This window comes from Typopeltis vanoorti, chromosome 6, assembly GCF_054136105.1.
Source record: "Typopeltis vanoorti isolate ZY-2024b chromosome 6, IOZ_Tvanoo_1.0, whole genome shotgun sequence".
Taxonomy (NCBI): Eukaryota; Metazoa; Arthropoda; class Arachnida; order Uropygi; family Thelyphonidae; genus Typopeltis; species Typopeltis vanoorti.
This window is the reverse complement of record NC_143554.1, coordinates 76,546,455-76,564,639: the sequence shown is the minus strand read 5'-3', so window position 1 is coordinate 76,564,639 and position 18,185 is coordinate 76,546,455. Positions and strand designations below refer to the sequence as shown.

The window sequence follows — 18,185 nt, the reverse complement described above, 5'->3', positions numbered from 1 at the left end:
CAGTAGAATAACATGTGATCAAATCATTGTTTCTCTAGCTTACAGTTAATGATGTAACTCAGCTTGTCCTGTATATTTATGTATGCTCCAGATGATGATCTTGATGTGAAAAGTCAGGATAATAAAAAAAGTTTTTTTAACATGGTTGTAAATTCCATAAAATTTTTAAAATGAATGCTGATCACTGTGTAACCCTAAAAGAAAGCAGTAATGTTTACATTATTGTAAGCATTAATGTTAATCTCTCTGCAATTTATTTAACTGAAAATTAGTTTAATTAAAATATAATATAATATAATATGGCATATCTGAATGATAATCATCAGATTCTTCACACAAAATAGCTACCTCATTGTATATACACTGCTTGGAAAGTTAACGGACACCATAGCATGAGGAACAAACACCAATTCTATGGTGCATACGATAGCAATCAATCAATGGGAAATTTGGATTTCCACTCATCCTGTAGGCATATAATTAGGTCCTGGACTGTTGTGAGGCAGACATCCCGGTGCTCAACAGGATTGAGATCACAGCTCTGAGGAGGCCAGTCAAGTGTGGTGACGTTCACGTCCACAAACAACGCAATTACAGCAGCAGCCTTATGACACGGTGCATTGTCCTGAAACCTCTCAGAGTTTAATGTTTATGGCATCACAAACAGAGGTTTCAAGACAAACAGAACCATACCATCGCAATTTCATAGCTGAAGGTACACACACACTGGTAAGAGATGTTCACCAGGTATCTGCCCCACCCATCCACCTTCTCGGTAGAGGGTGTAGCATGATTTGTCACACCATAACACAGCTTTACAAGAGTCAATGTCCCACTATACATACTCTTGTTATGAGTCTCATTTCTGAATGTTTTTGTGCAGATTTGTGTTCCAGTGGAAGCCCAGAACTCTACATTCACCATCTCAGCCAATGAATGGTGGTTTTATGTATTATCCTTCATAACACCCTACAGTTATATTCAGTGTATGTGGTGAGTAGTCTACTGCAGGTGGCACTTGCAGATGACTTCCCCCTTCATTTCCATCTTAGTGTGGTAGCACTGATTGTTGACCTGGGATGGCCCAATTTGTCAACAATTTGCCAAACAGATAGGCCTGCAGCATGGCCTCCTATCACAATGCCTCTTTCAAACCATTTGACCAGGACACAGTTGCACTGAAATGGGAGTATCGTATTTCTCCAATTTGTACTAACTACAAACACTTGGATTTGTTACATGGCATAATGCACACTGCCCATGGGGGGTTATCTGTTGGCTTCATTCCAAGCAGTGTACATATTCTCAGATACTATTACTAGATCTAATATTCTCTCTTGTCACGAGCAGGTTCTGGTAGTTATCATGGCGGTTATCTGTCAAGGCAATTATATGATTCAACACAGGGGGCTATGTAAAATTGGCACTTGTGACTGATAGGAGAGATGGCTGACTATTACTAGATCAAATATTCTCTCTCATAAAGAGCAGTTGACATGATTCAACACAGGAGGCTATTACACAAACTCAAAGGGATGAGTATGCAAAACTGGCACTTGTGACTGGAAAGGAGAGGTGGCTGACTAATGGTATCAGAAGGTGATATAGATGATCTAGAGCATCGGTTCCCAACCGGTGGTACGTGCTGGGCCGTTCGGGGGTACACGAAAAATAATCAGTAATGGCAGAAAAACAAGTAAAGTAAAGAAAATGCAAAATGTTAGTTATGGAACAAAACAAATGTTAGTATTTAAAAACAGCTATTTTAAAAACAAAGGGTACAATTTATAGAAATGGATTAAAAATACTGATCTAGAGGGTAATATTCAGTTACAAACTAATAAAAAATTGTGGATAAGAGATTTGAATACATGACCATGGAATGCAGATGAAGATAACTTTGGAAATATGGAGGTCATCATAAAGATCCAACAGTGATTAACTTGTCCTATGGAAATGTGCATACAAGGTCAGATTGAAGGAATGTGCTCTTCAAAATTTGAGAAATACAGGTAACCCTCGTATAATGTGGATGTTAGATTCCACAGAAATGCTGCATTATATAAATCGTGTTATACGAGACTCAGATCACATAGAAAAAGTAGGGTTATGTTTCGAAATCATTTTTTCTTTTTTTTTAATTATATAAATAACAGACATATCCAACAAAAAATATTTTTATTTAATTCAGTTAAGTTAAGAAAATGTATAAACTTATAAAAATACAAATTGTACGTAAACTTTATTGTCCACAATGCATAAATGTTTTAGGCAAAATAAAGTGCATATTTTAATCATCATCATCATCACTTGGACATCATTTGTATAATTCTCATTGCATACTTTGGCCGGTTTAGTTATCAAGAAGTCAGTAATAAGACCTTGCTTACCACTACTGTTCATAATATGGAGCTAAACAAATTTCCAATTGTCTCATGAATTTTCCGGAGCACTCAATTGAGGGATCATTATCCGTAAAATAACTTCCTAACTTTCTTGCCAAGTCCAATCCTTCTGCTAATTTCTTTAACGGATTCATCACAATCAGAATCTTCCCCGCTATTTGGTTTGACGTCATCTATTAACTGTACAAGTTCCTCCTAATTTAAATATATTCCCCATCAATTAATTCACTAATTTCGTTTTCAACGATGTCGCAAAAACCCTCTATATGGCCATTACTATAAAAATTGTAGTAACCCTTTATACGGTAAACAATTGACGAACATGCAGCATGCTAAAGGGTATTATCCCCTACTTATAACTACATGTGCGATATGGCAGACGCAAATTTAACAAACATAAAATTTGATTTTTAAGTCACGTGGTGAAAAATATATGAAAAGATAAAGGGTTACTACAATTTGTAGACCGCATTATATCGAATATAATGTATAAGTACCACGTTATACAAGAGTTACCTGTATATCTTCTCTGAAAAAAAGACAGTATGACAGAAACATACCATGTGTGACATTTTGCATCTTATAGTAGGGAGAAGAGAATTCAGGTTCTTATATGCAAATAAAGATTCTCACATTCTAAGCACCCCCCCCCCCACTGACAAATCTTCTATTACTCTTAAGCATTTTTATTTCTAAAATTACAATGCAATATCTGAAATATTATGTTACCAATAACTATGGAAAATTGTAATTATTAACTATTAATGCATTACACAGAAAATGCTTACTTTATTTGGAGGCATTGCTGGACACCTCCAATTATACAAGTAATATTGTAAGTTGCCATCACCAATGCCAAATTTTAATTTTTCTAGAAACTCCTTATTGTCCATTAAATCGAGTGCATTGAAAACATCATAACCTGCCTATAAAATAAGAAGCAAAAAAAAAAGAAAAAGCACTTTTGGTTATTAAAGATTCAAGTGAAATTTGGAATGTATACTATACACAAGTTCCATTAAATTTCAGAAAATAAACTGTTCCCAAAATTGAATGAAATTTGAACTCAATGAACAATGCTGCTGATATTCTAAAACTGAAATGTTGCTTAAGATCCATGTTGTCAGCTTATTCGTGAACAGGAACATGGATATACACTGCACAAATTAAACACATACAGTTGTTAAAAATTCTGAATTTATGGTATTTTCACTGATGACCCTAGTTAGTTAACAGGAAATTTTCTAGTGTCTGCACTAGCAAAAACATGAAAAAAAAAAAAGGTTTGCACAATTCTTCGATAATTCCATTTCTGTTCCAATACATATTTTCCAATGAGGCGACACAAGCAATATTTTACTCAGTTTTGAACTGTAATTCTTTTAATTGCCTGTTCTGAAAACTTAAAAAGATTTGACATATGAATATCCCTGTTGCAATTATGAAAAAATTCTTTGCTTCTGCCAAAACATACTCAATAGCATTAATATCATGTTATGGTGGTAGTCTCAAAACTCTGAATATAAATAGTTTAGTTTTGGGCAAGTTTCTTTTGACCAAGTTGAGCAATTCAATTTTTCGCATATCTGGAGAATGAGAAATGTTATTTGTGGAGAGCCAATCCATAAGGACGTGCTTCTTATTAGAATTTGGAACTTTGTTTAATTGGATTGAGTGATGTGGAGCATCATCAATTATAACAACTGCATTTTTAGGAAGGTTTGAAATCAGCTTTTCCTCTGCCCACTTTTCGAAGATTGTAGAATTCATTTGTCCATGGTAATTTCCAATTATTGAATTGGCTTTGTAAAGTAAATTTGAATTTGGTAAAAAATCCATTTCTCCACCTGCATGTAAAATTATTATGCGCCACGGGGCATTTCCAGTTTGTAACACTCCATATTCTTCTTTAGATTGCCAACATTTTCCAAAATGTTAAATTACTGTCAATCCAAGTTTTATTTAGATGTACAATCAGTCTTTTCTCCTCTCTCAAACACCAATAAAACTATGTCACTTTGCTCCATGGTAAGTTTCCTTTTATTCTGTGACTTTTTAAAATAAAATCTGATTTTATGAAGTATTTCCCTTAAAGTTTCTCTTTTCCAAGGAAAATTCATTTTTTCTTTCAGCACAGGAATCAATTTAGGAACAGTTGGCACTTTTTTCTCGACCACGTAAAATTTGTGAATAGTTCTTCCTTAATGCCTACATCAAAATCATTCAAAGCTACATTTTCAATGGTTTTCTTTCTTGGTAGTTTTTAGGAGATTTAAATTTTGGCTTATTTTCACCTTTTGATTCTCTATGGATTCTTTTAATAGTCAACTCTGATAAGCCTGCAATTTCACTTACATGTTTTGCAATATTCTTTATGCAAGGGTTAACACCAGAACCTGTTGAGGATACTGGATCCATCATACAAATAAATATGAAATAAATATCAAGCTAGTACAGTGGCAGACAAGAAAATATGCGATTTCGCATGTTGGTGACGAATTCGTACATTCCCATTTTCTTTGGTCACTTTCAACATGAATTGACTCTTCTTGGCATTCTGCCAGCTACTGTTCTCTCAACTGTGGACAGACAGTAGACTGTATCTATATACTGACCAATATTTTAATCCTTTTGATTTTTTTTATAATTTCTTGAAATGCTAAGACATTTTACTAATGGATAAAAGGAAATGATGGAATTAAACTACAAAGAATGTGGCATTCAGCAACCAAGATTTCTTCAGAGAATAGAAGCACTGCAGCCATCTTGTATGTTATTAGCTATTATGTGCTCAACCACTAATGATGACTTTGCATATATGCTGCTGTGGTATCAGTTTATTCAGGATCTATGTGTACTGTTGAGAATTTTATAGATTTAATAAAATAGTTACTGAGACAATCTTCCCTCTGAATGTTCACTTGATATTGGAAACAGCACAAATAATCATCAATTAATGAAATTCACTAAATTAAAAATTTACATTTCTAGATATAAGGAGAGAAGCAAAACTTTTTCAATCAATATAATAATTTTAAATAATGAAACTAAGAGCCTAAAAGAATAACAACTAATGAAATGATTACTGACTCACAATAACTTGAATTTTCTAATTCAGCATTCTTGTATGACTTGAGCTTTTTTTTTTGCATATGTACTGTAAACATAATCTTGTTTTTTTCCTGATTTTGTCATTAAAATCTAAGAACAAATTTAAAGGCAGGATAAAATACCAGTCACAGGACAAGTCTCAATAGATTGCACTATAGTACTTGCTCTTCTGAGCACAACACCCAGATCGGTATCTAAGTCCACCTGTGAACAATATGGTATACACACAACACATCTGAATGGTGCATCATTGGAAGCAGCATCTGCATAGTCTCAATGGCTGCCTTAATATTGCTTAATTGCTTGGATGATGAGACCACCAGAATGGTGGTCTCATCATCCAAGCAATTTCACTGTAACAGTAAGAAAGCAACACTGGCTGTGCTGCCTTTCACATGCAAGGCACAAATGATACCAATGCAGTAGCTAAATGGGATTCTGACTTACAGAATTTAATCATAATCTCACACACGGTAGCTTTGCACCACTAGTTGTTCAACCAAGCACAAGTGTCAGGTTCAGACACTTGGTTGTTCAACCAAGTGTCTGAACCTGAGGTTCTTCTGTAATTAGCATCATTACTATGAGAAATCATGCTCAAATAAAATTTACTTTGTAACCAAATAAAAAAAAAATTCTACAATTGATCATTATAAGTACTCTAATGTTCCAAACTGCAAACTACAGGGTTTGCAATTATTGTCAGTAGACCCTGGCATGGCATCTGAAGTGTCAGTACTTTCCCTCTCTGCATTCATCTGCCCCAGTGCTCTGAACTGAATGAGGCATGGTCTGTCAATATCTTGTACAGCAGGCTTATATCATTTGGTAGTTTGGTATTTCAATAATTTTCTCAGGATCAGTGATTGCACATGCCTTCCATATTATTATTATACTACTTATATCCTCATTACAGATGTGTAGTTATTACACCCACCGGTTGACCAATATTCTTTCACTTACACATTCAGAGTACTGGGAAAAAAGACATTTCATCAACACCTCACAATGGCCATTGCAATGCTTTGTTTTAATTAGACAGATGAACCCCACTAATCTGTGCCAGCCCTGAGTCAGCAGTAGTTGACAGCTGGAACAAACACCAGACAGACCATGTGGCACTCTGCAGAGGTGACGAAGCAGTCCATGAAAAGGCCCTGATCCTAGTCTAGGCTCAACTGTTCCATCAGTAGACAGTTCTGTCCAGTCCTATGAGGTGCCACATCCATTTAAGACTCCAGTGCACAGAGCTTAATTTTTGCTTATATTAATGGATCCATCTTGAAAATTTCCATTACCTCACTACTCTTTTAGCTAGAGGCTTCAACCTTGGAGTGCTGTTGCAAAACATAGAAATGGTCTGGCACACAAATAATGTTTCCCCCACCCTCCATTTCAAGATTCCACAGGAATGCTCCTAATTAAAACAAAAATTGAAATTCCCATTGAAAAGTGTTGACACAATGTGATTTCTGATGTCATTCAAGCATGATATCTTAATGCAATAAAGTAACTATTTCAGAGTTATACCAATTAGGCTTCAAATAAAATCTCTTTAATAGACATCAACTTAGCAATGTTCTTATCCCAAAATGCATTACTATAAAACGAGTGATCATTTTAATGTTTAAATGTAGAATAAGTAATCAGTAATAATAAATGCCATGTATAAATAGAACAATCCAAAATTTATATGCTTACTGAGTTGCTACTGGAACTATTATCTTCACTTAGCAATTAACTACTATATTAAGAAAAGTAATAACATTTTATATATAAAGAATAGCTTACATTTTTTGCAATGATGAGAGCATCTTGCATGAGGTCATTGAGAGGTGTACCATCACTCACATTATAAAAGGCATAAGCTGCCTTGAGGCTTTTATGTACAGGATGGTGCATTACAGTGGAAGGCAAGGTATAAAAGCTGACAAAGTCAGTAATGACTCCATTTTTCTGAAAAATAAAAGAAATCGTGATTTATAAATATGAAAACAAAAATTCATTCAAAACTATAGCTAATCTATGTCAGAAAGTTATCATGAGTGATCTCTTGGTGGATGTATTGGGTTGTTGCAAATGAAATGGCTGTTGAATGACTGTCAGGTTTCTACTGGTTGCTGAAGAAAGAAAGCATTGAGGTATATGCAAATTTTTTATGTCATGTGACAGCTTCACACGTGGGTGATGCGATTGTAGTATTTGTTTCATTCAACGAGCATTAAACATTGAATACTACCGACATCAAGTCAATCCATGATTGACTTGATGTCAGACTAACCTACCCTAACCTTTACAAGTTCAAATTGGGAAATTCTGCAGCGGCTGCAGTAAAAAACATCAATAAAGTATTCGTTGAAGGAACAACTAATGAGATATCCACTCGCCATTGGTTTGCAAAATTTCGCTCAGGAGATTTGAGGCTACAAAACGAACCCTATGGCCATCGTCTTTCCTCCATTGATTCAAATGAATTAAAGGATTTAATCGAATCAGATCCACGACAAACTATACGAGAGATCGCCCAGACACTAAATGTACACCTCTCAACTGTTTCACAGCACTTGGCAATAATAGAAAAAGTAAGGAAGCTCGACAAGTGGGTGCCTCACGAACTCACTGATGAAAATAAAGCACGCCGTTTGGAAGTGTGCTCTTCTCTTTTAAGAAGTAAAGAAGAAAGGTACCTGCAACGAATTGTGACTGTGGATGAGAAGTGGATATTCTACGACAATCGTACATGTTTGTCGCAGTGGTTGGGAGAGTGAAAGACGCTCCAGGAAGGACTCCAAAGGCACCTCTGCATCCAATGAAGATGTTTACTGTATGGTGGTCTTCTGCTGGTGTTATTCACTACTCATTCCTTCCATGAGGTGAAACGATAAATGCAGCTCGATATTGTACAGATATATGGCAAATGCATGACAAATTGTGCCTTAAGCAACCAGCACTTGTGAATAGACATGGAGTCCTATTGCTTCAGGATAATGCCCGACTACATACGGCAGTGTCAACCATACAACAAATCAACAATTTGGGATACAAAATTGTGCCTCATCCTCCATACTCTCCTGACATTTCCCCAACAGATTACAATTTTTTCCAGCACTTGAGCCATTTTTTGTCCAAGAAATGCTTTGCCAATGACGCATCAATTTATCGGGCAGTGGAGGACTTCATCACTTCCAGAGACACTGATTTTTACAAATGTGGTATAAATGACCTTGCCACATGTTGGCAACAATGCATTGATGCTGCTGGAGATTACTTTGATTAAACAGGTATTCTTCTTCTTTTTCAATTGTCCTTAAAATCGGCCATTTCATTTGCAACAACCCAATATAAATAAAATATTAAACTATAGAGGTGAGAGGTTTAAATTCATTTTAAGTAAGATACTTTATGGATAATATTATAGATCCATCCATATTTTATCGCAAAACATGGACACTTAAATTTCTTTCTACATGTGGCTATAAAATATGGATGGATGATGCATAATATCCTCCATTCCAATATCTCACTTATGCCAAATTGGAGCATCTCGGCTGCATACCTTAATATTTGAGTTATGAATAGAATTGGAAAGATGGAAGAATTTATATAATGGTGATGGATTGCACTTAAATGGATTCAGAGTTAGGTATCTAAAGAAAGCTCTTGTTCACTGAAAGCATGGAGGAGTAAAGTAGAAAAACAAACTATTACAATACTTGATGCAGGTGGGAGTGAGTGAGTGTGAAAAACTGCAGAATCTACTCTCTCAGGTGAGAAAATCAAATCAGGTAGTCAATACATGGTGTAAGTCTTTGGGGCCTACAGTTCATGTATACTAATGCTAGAAGTATCAGGAATAAGAGGGAGGAGTTTTTGACATTGGTTGTAATAACCTGATCAAAAAAAAAAAGTTACTGGCATTTAGTGAGATTTGGCTGACAGCAAATGTAGTTACAGAGACAGAATGTCCAATTCCAATTCATCAGCATCTATTCTGACATCACTTCCTGTCACAGCAGTATCCTCACTTGAATGACAGACCATTACAAAGTTGTCACTAAGTAACTCTGCTATTTTGTCTGCTTTTGTGACATTGCTACCATCAGCACTTCTTGTAGTTATCCTTCTGTAAAAATAATCATAATTAAAAATTATGAATCTTTTTTCAATTGTTTCTCTATTCTAATATGTTATTAGTTTTGTTTTCATAACACGTATGATCAGCACTTGCGATGTGTCCGTTATTGATATTATTATGGTTAAAATGAAATATAAAGCATTTGAGATTTGATGTACTTACTATATTCTGATAGTTGTAATAATTTCATTCTTCTTTATTATAATTCATAATTGTTAAGTGATGAGATATCTTTTGTTCTTTGTGAAGATATTCTCTTTATGCTAACAAAGACAACATGTCAGCTATTACTACCTAACTTCTCACTTGCCATTTACATGAAGTGCACACATGCTCACCGAGGAGATTGATGGGTGATTGACAGTTGATAGTGTGTGTTCAGCACTGTGGTAATGAGGAAATCAAGTAGGCAGAGAATGGAAATTTGAGAACAGTGACCAGAGAATCTTGTTTTTAGAAAGTTTTTAAGAAAACGTGACAGTCAGGAGAATGTTAATAGAAGATTCCGGAAAGGAATCTTCTATTAACATTCCTTTGTGAAAGTTAGCATTGTGAATCTTTAAACTGAAAGAGTTGAGACTGTCAACAAGTGATTAGTAAATAAAAGAAGATATGAGTATGAGTATTACTCATATTCATTCTATTGGAAAAAGTGACAGAATTAGTAAAATCAGAAAACTGCAAAGTAGCTTAACATGAAGAGCTCTAGCATGATACCTTTATTTATGAAATAGTTAAAGGAAATGATTTCTTTCTCTGATAAAAAATTTGGTGAGATGTGCATCATATTGAACTGCATCGAGGTAAGATTAATTATACTCTAGTGAAACAGCAGGATTGTAAAAACTACATGCACAATAAGGAAATTGAAAACGATCCCATGGAAGTGAACAAGTAGTCAGAAAGGGCTTAACAAAGAAACTTACTCTAATGAACACGCTGTTTGTAAAAATTTGTTGTTGTAAAAATGATTATGTTAAGCAAACCAGTTATAGAATGAGTCAATAAGTGAATGATTTTATTCTTTTAAGATAAGGAGATGTCTAAAGTGTAGGCCTTGAATCCAGTTATTTTTGCAGTTAATTTTATTTAAGATGTATATAATGTTTTAGTTTCATTAAATGTGTGTGTGTGTGTGTGTGTGTGTGTGTGTGTGTGTGCGCGCGCGCGCGTGCGTGTACACACACACATATATATTTTATGTAGTCTCGAGTCAATAATTTTTTGGAGTCTCTAAAAGAAATAGTTACAAGTCCTTTGCACCAATCAAATTGAACTCTTGTGTAAATTACTTAACACTCTGTGTAAAAACAATCTCTTTACAGAGATATAACTTATATAGTGAAGCTAACTGATTTAAAAAATAACTGGAGCAGCTGATGTGATGATAAAAAAAATAATAAACACCTCCATAGTCATTCTTCTCTTGACTTGCCACATAATAAAAGAGCTTTGGGATTCCCATTGGCCTATCAACTAATTTCTTCTCATAATTTGATTTTGCATGGCAATAATAATTTTTCTTGAAGTGCTGCTCTTGTTTTAACAGGCCCAACATTAAGGAGAGGAATGATGGTTGCTAGTTCAGTAGAGCAGTATTCGTGGAAGTACCTGTAGAAAATACACAGAGCCAAAACAGTGTAAAAATTGAAGTGAGTTAGTGAGGTTATCTATCAGCTGAATCACTTTCCTCAAGACATCAAAAATTTTAGAGAAGCTTTAGATGAACCACCCCAAACTACCATACAGTATTTTATGGAAGATATGAGATTTGTATAAAGTTAGAAGCTGATTAGGTGTTTTAGAGGGAAGCTATCATGTGATGGTTGGTTGGTTTCTGGTTTATTGGCACAGAGGACATTAAAGGCCATACTTGCATTATAATTATTACAGCAGCACACAGGGTAATATATATATATATATATATATATATATATATATATATATATATATATATATATTTGCTAAATACGTAAATAACATGTTGAAGAAAACAAATTTTAAAAATTAACTAAATGAATATCGATGCATAAATTGCATTTATGATCAAATTCATTTATATAAATTAACTATTTGCAAAACAGAAAAGTTAAAAACTTCATGCAGTTTGTTTGAGTCTGATAAGATCTGCCCAAACATATAGGTTAGCTCAGCCAACTTAGTAAAAAGTGCTGGCACTCCATCAAAACATGGCATACGGTAAGACAAATGTTACATTCATAAGATCACATAAAAATAAATTGGGTTTAATAGGGCGGAGATTTTGATACAAACAAATCTCCGACCTATTAAACCCAATTTTTATGTGATCTTATGTAGTATATAGTGGTCAAAAAAAAAACATTCATCACAAATGCAACATTGTTCACATATATGTGGCTCATTAGCCCTCAAAAGATCAGAATATGTAAGATGAGTGAATATTAGCTTAACTTCTTATCTTCTATTTCTACACAGAATAGATTGGCACTGTTTGAATTCATGCTTAATTGTTGATTTATTGGTTGATGCTTCCTGTAAGGATGACTGCCACTGATTAACTTTGCTTTTACTGTCTATAGTCAATATAGGTGACTGACAAACAAACAGTGCATGGAGAAAAGCACAAGCTGACCTAGAAGGTGTGTCTGTAGTCTGTCGCATTTCCTTGATTCCATTGTGGCTTGGTATCTGACACAACTGAACATCAAAATTAAGGGTCTTCATTTGATACAACTGTAAAACATTATAAAGCAATGGATGTGGATCGGACACAGGAGAGGAGATGTCCTGTAAAGAACTCGATAAATCTGTATATAGCATACATTTTGGTAGCAATTTTCTTTTATGTGTACAAGCACAAGTGGGATGCTATGCAGATCAGCAGTATAATTACTGCATTCAAGTGAAATCTGACTAGAGACAAGGTGGTCATAAAAAACAGCACAACCAACAAAAGTCTCAGATCTCAAACCAGCAGGATAGAGACAAATAAGAAATCAGAGTGCTCACTGAACAGCTGCTGGCAGACTGAGGATAGAGCTTGCAGCTTCCTTGGTTTGCAGAGTTACAGGCTGCATGAAGGGACACAAACCTATCATAGAGGAATACTATCATGTTCTATGCAGGTAATAGTGTCAACATTCATGTCAACAGTTTGCATAAGTTCTTTCATATGCACACCAAATGCTTATGAAATTTGTATAATATTGGAATTTCTAATGCAGGGCAAAAATAGTAGTCATTCAGGAAAAATACTATTTCTAGGGCATAGTTAAGAGGAAACTGTTTCCATTAAAGTGATAGAGCATTCAACTGTTTCGACATAAAAAAAAATGAATGGGTGATGTATGAAATCTGCCAGTAGCTATTTTTACACCTTGGTGATGCATACAAACTAATGACTGCAAGGAAGTAGAATTATAGACTTCAGACCCATAATCAAGCTTTGAGTGAACAAGTGTATGATAAATCCAAAGCAAGGAATGTCAATTGGCAAACTGTTTTGTAGAGAGGAGTACAAAGGATATCAAATATTCTCTTACACCTTTCCCTTAGTTGACAAATATGCAATGAATGTAAGCTTTCTGTCAAAAATGAGTCCTAAGAACTTGGCTTCTGGTACTACCAGGACAACAGTTTCACCCATTCTTAACCCAAGTCTGAAACTTGGGTTAAGAATGGGTGAAACACTTGTGTCCACTTCTGAAAACTGAATTTTCAGAAGTGCACACAAGTGGTTTTTTCGGTTGAAAACATGAACCTATTATTAAAAGCCCACGAATATAAATCCTGGAGTATACTGTATTCATTGCACCTGTAATTTGCCATCTATAGATGAAAAAGGATGCACAATTCCTATCAGAAAAAAGAAACTTAAATGGCACATTAAATTTAATAACTATGGTAAATCCAGTCTTTCTAAACATGTCTGAATACTCTATAGAGAATTGACTGGAAAGGTACCTGTTGTTTACATCCCACCAAAACGTGGTATGAACATAAATTTAAGGAGGCCTGTGAAATTCTTATCAACCACTCTAATCTTAAGAATAATGATGGTCTAAAAATCCCAAGAATATGGAAGGCACACATTCCATCCACATAACCTTTCAGCCTAAGAGTTAATTATAAATAGAACTGTACATAATCCAGGATCTTAACACTTTTGTTGTAATAATAAAACTATCTATATGAAATTGTTCTATGATGATGTTATAAATAGAATATAGCTTTGATGTAGTCATTTTATTTATTTATTTTTTTCCATTAGAGGTCAGGGCAGCAGAATAACCATTGATCAAATCATTGTTTCTTTGGCATACTGTTTGAAATGTAATATAGCTTGTCTCTCTGTGTGTGTTAAGAGGATGATGACCTTAATATGAAGGTTGAAAAATACTCCAGATAATGACCTTAATATAAGGTTGAAACATCAGGAAATGAAAGTAATTATTTCTAACATGGTTGTAGTCTCCATAATTTGTCTGAAATGACAAATTATGGAGATTAGATGATCTCCCTCACAATTGCACAGTGAAATGTCTTTGAAGAACAAATTTATTATCATGCTCTTTACTGCCACATCAGATGCAGATAACAGAACCACAACAGGCAGTTTGAGCATGCATTTCTGACATTTAAAACATCTCAATGGAGCATGGATACAGAATCTAACAGGATAGTTGAGATATTCTGCTTTTACCCATGGTAGATTGGATGTGTCGAAAGTAAGGATGGTATTCCTGGTCAGAAAAACAGGTGACCATCCCCTACATATCAGGATGTACTTCATATCTATCGTTCCTTGACTTTAAGCTCCAAACATAAGAATCTGAACATCAAAGCGATTCCAGTTTGATATCACATTGCTAGAATAATTTGGTGTTCATGAGATATTACCCCCCCCCCCCTCCACTGAGGTTCTGAGGTTGCTTGCAGTAGTTTTTCTGGATGTTGCTGATATGATGTTTCAACAAGAATATCATTGGAACATTAACTATTTTGGGAGACCCTGCCAATCCTAAACCTTTCTGAATAAAGAAGGGCGGCATTTTCCCTAGTCGCTTTTCACCTGTTGTATGGATATGAGAAACAATGGTATATTTATGTGTGTGTGTGTGTTAGACACCTTTTTTACTCTTATGAAATGATGTATCTATGGTAGGTGTACTTTGTGAGGATGAAGAATTCATATTCAAGGAGATTTTTTGAGTTGGTGACAGAATCTCTACATACCATGAAGCCATATATGGATGCTCACTATCCAGCAAGCTATAAATGTACTCAGAAGTGGAAAACTAGATGCAATGTTACCCGGACACTATACCGAGTCTTGGACCCTGTCCATGATTGGGAAGGAGACTTAGTGTAACACCACTGATCCTTGGAGGCCTAACTCACTAGCCAAATGATCTTGGTTGAGCCATCCAGAACTGCCCATCTTGAGAAGCAGGGATGAAATTACACAAGACCCTCTCCCTTTCACATTGTCACACTACATTATGACCTTGTTCACAGGTCAATCAGTGTGACGTGGCAGCAGGGTACTGGATCTCAGCGATGGTGGTCTAGAAGATAGACAAGTAAAAAAAAAAAAAAAAAACTCAAAAGAGGAAGAGTGATACCATCACAGTACCCTCTACCATGAATAGGTTCCTCACTTGGAGAGGATTAATGTGTTGTGTTTCTGTCAGGAGAGACTGGGCCAAAATGTCAGCCTAAAAAGAAAGAGATCTAATCTAGTTTGGCAATTTTTGTATCTCTTTGCAAGAGAAAAGGCGACTGCATTTTGATGGTACTCAAGGTGACCAAGATTGTCCTCCCCCAATGAATGATAATATGAAGATCAGTGTTTAAAAGCACTAGTCACAGAGTGTAGTACTGTCAGCAAAGCTGTGGTAGTGGTGATTGAAAGGAGGTCATTTATGTATAGGAAAAAGAGTGATGGATTCAGATAATAACACATGATTACTATAGATAACATTTACTTTTTTTTTTTTTTTTTTTTTTTTTTTTTGTAGATGGGTGCACAAAAGAGCAAATGCTGTTAACTGGTTACTTATATCCTGAAAGAGCAACAGATTTTTGTTGAAAAAAAGAAAAAAAAGAGTTATTTCTTTTCTATATGGGATTCAAACCTATAAGGGGGATGTTATAGTGGTTATAACAAATCAAAATAAAAGCAGCACTGCTAAGGATATTATGATTATAAAAAATACACTCGTTGTAATGAAATGAAAGAAAGTTCCAATCGAAGCCTGTATAAGCATAATGTAACTCTAAAGGAAATTCACAGCAAGCTACCCACTGTAACAAACTGTTCCTGAAGTGCTTATGACTTTGCTGTAACAAGAGTTCCCTGTAATACTCAACCAAGCATTTATTGTTTTAAATTATCATGAAAATAAACAATACAAAATTTGGTGTGATTGTAAGACTTACTGATAATAAAAAATAATATTATTATAACATAATATCTATATGGAGATATATATATATATAAATATCTAGTTGTACAAAAGCTATAAAAGGAAATCCCCCCCCCTCACTCACTCACTCACACACACACACACTGAGGATGAAGAAGTGGTGGAAAGGATTCAGAGCCAGGTGACCAAGATGGTGAGTGACCTGGGGAATGTTCCCTATGAGGGTAGATTGAAGGTGTGTGGATCGCAGAAGTTGGTTGATAGGAGAAAAAGAAGGGATATGACAGAAACATTTAACTTGCTTAAAGAGTTTTATAGGATAGATGCAGGGGAAATGATTCAGCACTTGGTCAGTAAGGGTGTGAGGACTAGATTTTTTGCTTGGAGAGTGGTGAATGAGTGGAACAGGTTGCCAGAGTCAGTCAGTTATGAGTGCTTTGTCTGTTAATGGGTTAAAGGAGAGGTATGATAGATTGCATGAATAGATTGGGTCTCCCGCAATGAGTCTTTGGACACCATGGAGATGCCCATATAATAATAATAACTTTTACTCTATTTACCAGATTCTCTATATAAATAGCCCATTTCCTCTAATTAACATCTGGCTATTATGTTATAGTTAAAATTACAACCAAAAAAGTAGCACCATCCCAGTAAACAAGTTATATATAATTTATGCTTAATTAATAGGCTTTCACTATAGCAAACACCTATGTAACAAATTCTCACAATAAGAACAACTGAAAGTATGCTAAAAAAAAAATCATTTGTAGAGTGAATTAATTTTTACTACAGAAATGTAATTTATTTTTAATTTTTTAAAATTTTATTTTAATATAATAATATAATTCTTTTCTTTCCACTTCTCAAATTTGTCACTGCAATAGTCAGAGCACCAGTTAGAGCTGAAAAAAAATCTTTTCGATAATCTGATATTGTTCATATGGTTACTTTGGTCATCCTGCAGCATTTTGTGACTAAGCCATCAAAAATCTGAAAAGGTAGCTGTAGTAAATGGTATTCAGCCTAAAATGCAAAGTATGGTGGTGGTGGTGGTGTGTGTGTGTGTCCGCGCAGTTAGCCTAGTGGCTTTGTGCTTCGCAACCATATGCCTGGGGAAGGAGTGTCCTAGGTTTGATTCCCATTGACGGTGTGAAGAGCTTAAGGATCTTCCTCAGCCATAGCCAAGTTAGCCAGTCTTGGGCATGGACAGCAGGGTTTTTTCCCCCACCAGTTTATCTGGGGGTTTTCATCTCGCAAGCAGGCAAACCAGCCCTGTGAACATACAGGATACAGTCATAGGATATAGTACAGCAAGGAGGGCAACGGGAAACCACCTTGCTCATAGTCATTTCCCTAGTATGGTAGCATATAGTTACCCCCACCAGCCATGTGGCTGAGGGGATAGAATAGGAATATATATATATATATATATATATATATATATAGGTATTCCTTGATTAACGCAATTAATTGATCCCTCGATGTTACAGCGTATATTAAAATTGCATTAATCAAATATAACAATCAACAGTAAAAATTACAATTTTGCCCATGATCGATTACTGCATTAATAATTCCATTTATATGGTACTCTTTTAGGAAAGATAAAAAATGAATGCAAAGTAAATGTTTAATAAATGCTTGTACCTACATTAGTTACTGCAATTTTTTTTTTTTTATCAAAAAAAAAGTTATCAAGAGTCGTTTGAACAGTTTTAGTTTTTATCTTATAAGCATATATTCTATGATAAGCAAAATGACTCTCTAGACCTCCGCAAATAAGCATTCTTCGATTAACATCTGGATCCATATCCATTACTTGCTGCTTAAGCGATTCTAAACTGTGAAATATTCCATCCAGTTCTTTGATTGTTGTCTCCTTTGGAGACAACAATCAAATTACATTTGTTTGTTCACATTACATTTGTTTGTTGTCTTCATTGTGCGTTGTTCAATTTCAAGAAGATCATTGTCACTGAAATCTTTTGAATTTGAATCCAACAATTCTTTAACATCTTCTGCATCAACACCATCAAAACCAAGGTCTTCACCAATTGCAACGATTTCTTTAACCACATTGTTTGCAGGATTTTGAAAACCACCTAAGTCATTAGCGCATTC

The 18,185-nt window shown here is 35.0% G+C and overlaps 2 protein-coding genes across 2 annotated transcripts in view; one reads left to right on the top strand and one right to left on the bottom strand.

Moving 5' to 3' along the window:
• The window catches only part of LOC150105593 (S1 RNA-binding domain-containing protein 1), a 425,600-nt gene extending 409,580 nt beyond the window's left edge, over positions 1 to 16,020 (top strand). Inside the window, exon 22 of the mRNA XM_090394265.1 lies at positions 15,654 to 16,020. The gene's annotated coding sequence lies outside the window, so the exon portion shown is untranslated. The remainder of the gene's footprint in view (positions 1 to 15,653) is intronic.
• Positions 1 to 18,185, bottom strand: part of Nmt (N-myristoyl transferase) — a 182,924-nt gene that overhangs the window by 12,859 nt on the left and 151,880 nt on the right. The window contains exons 11-12 of the mRNA XM_090393987.1: positions 7,308 to 7,472; positions 3,194 to 3,331 (exon numbers count right to left, since the gene is read on the bottom strand). Of these exons, the coding sequence (XP_090250113.1) occupies positions 3,194 to 3,331; positions 7,308 to 7,472 (303 nt within the window). The remainder of the gene's footprint in view (positions 1 to 3,193; positions 3,332 to 7,307; positions 7,473 to 18,185) is intronic.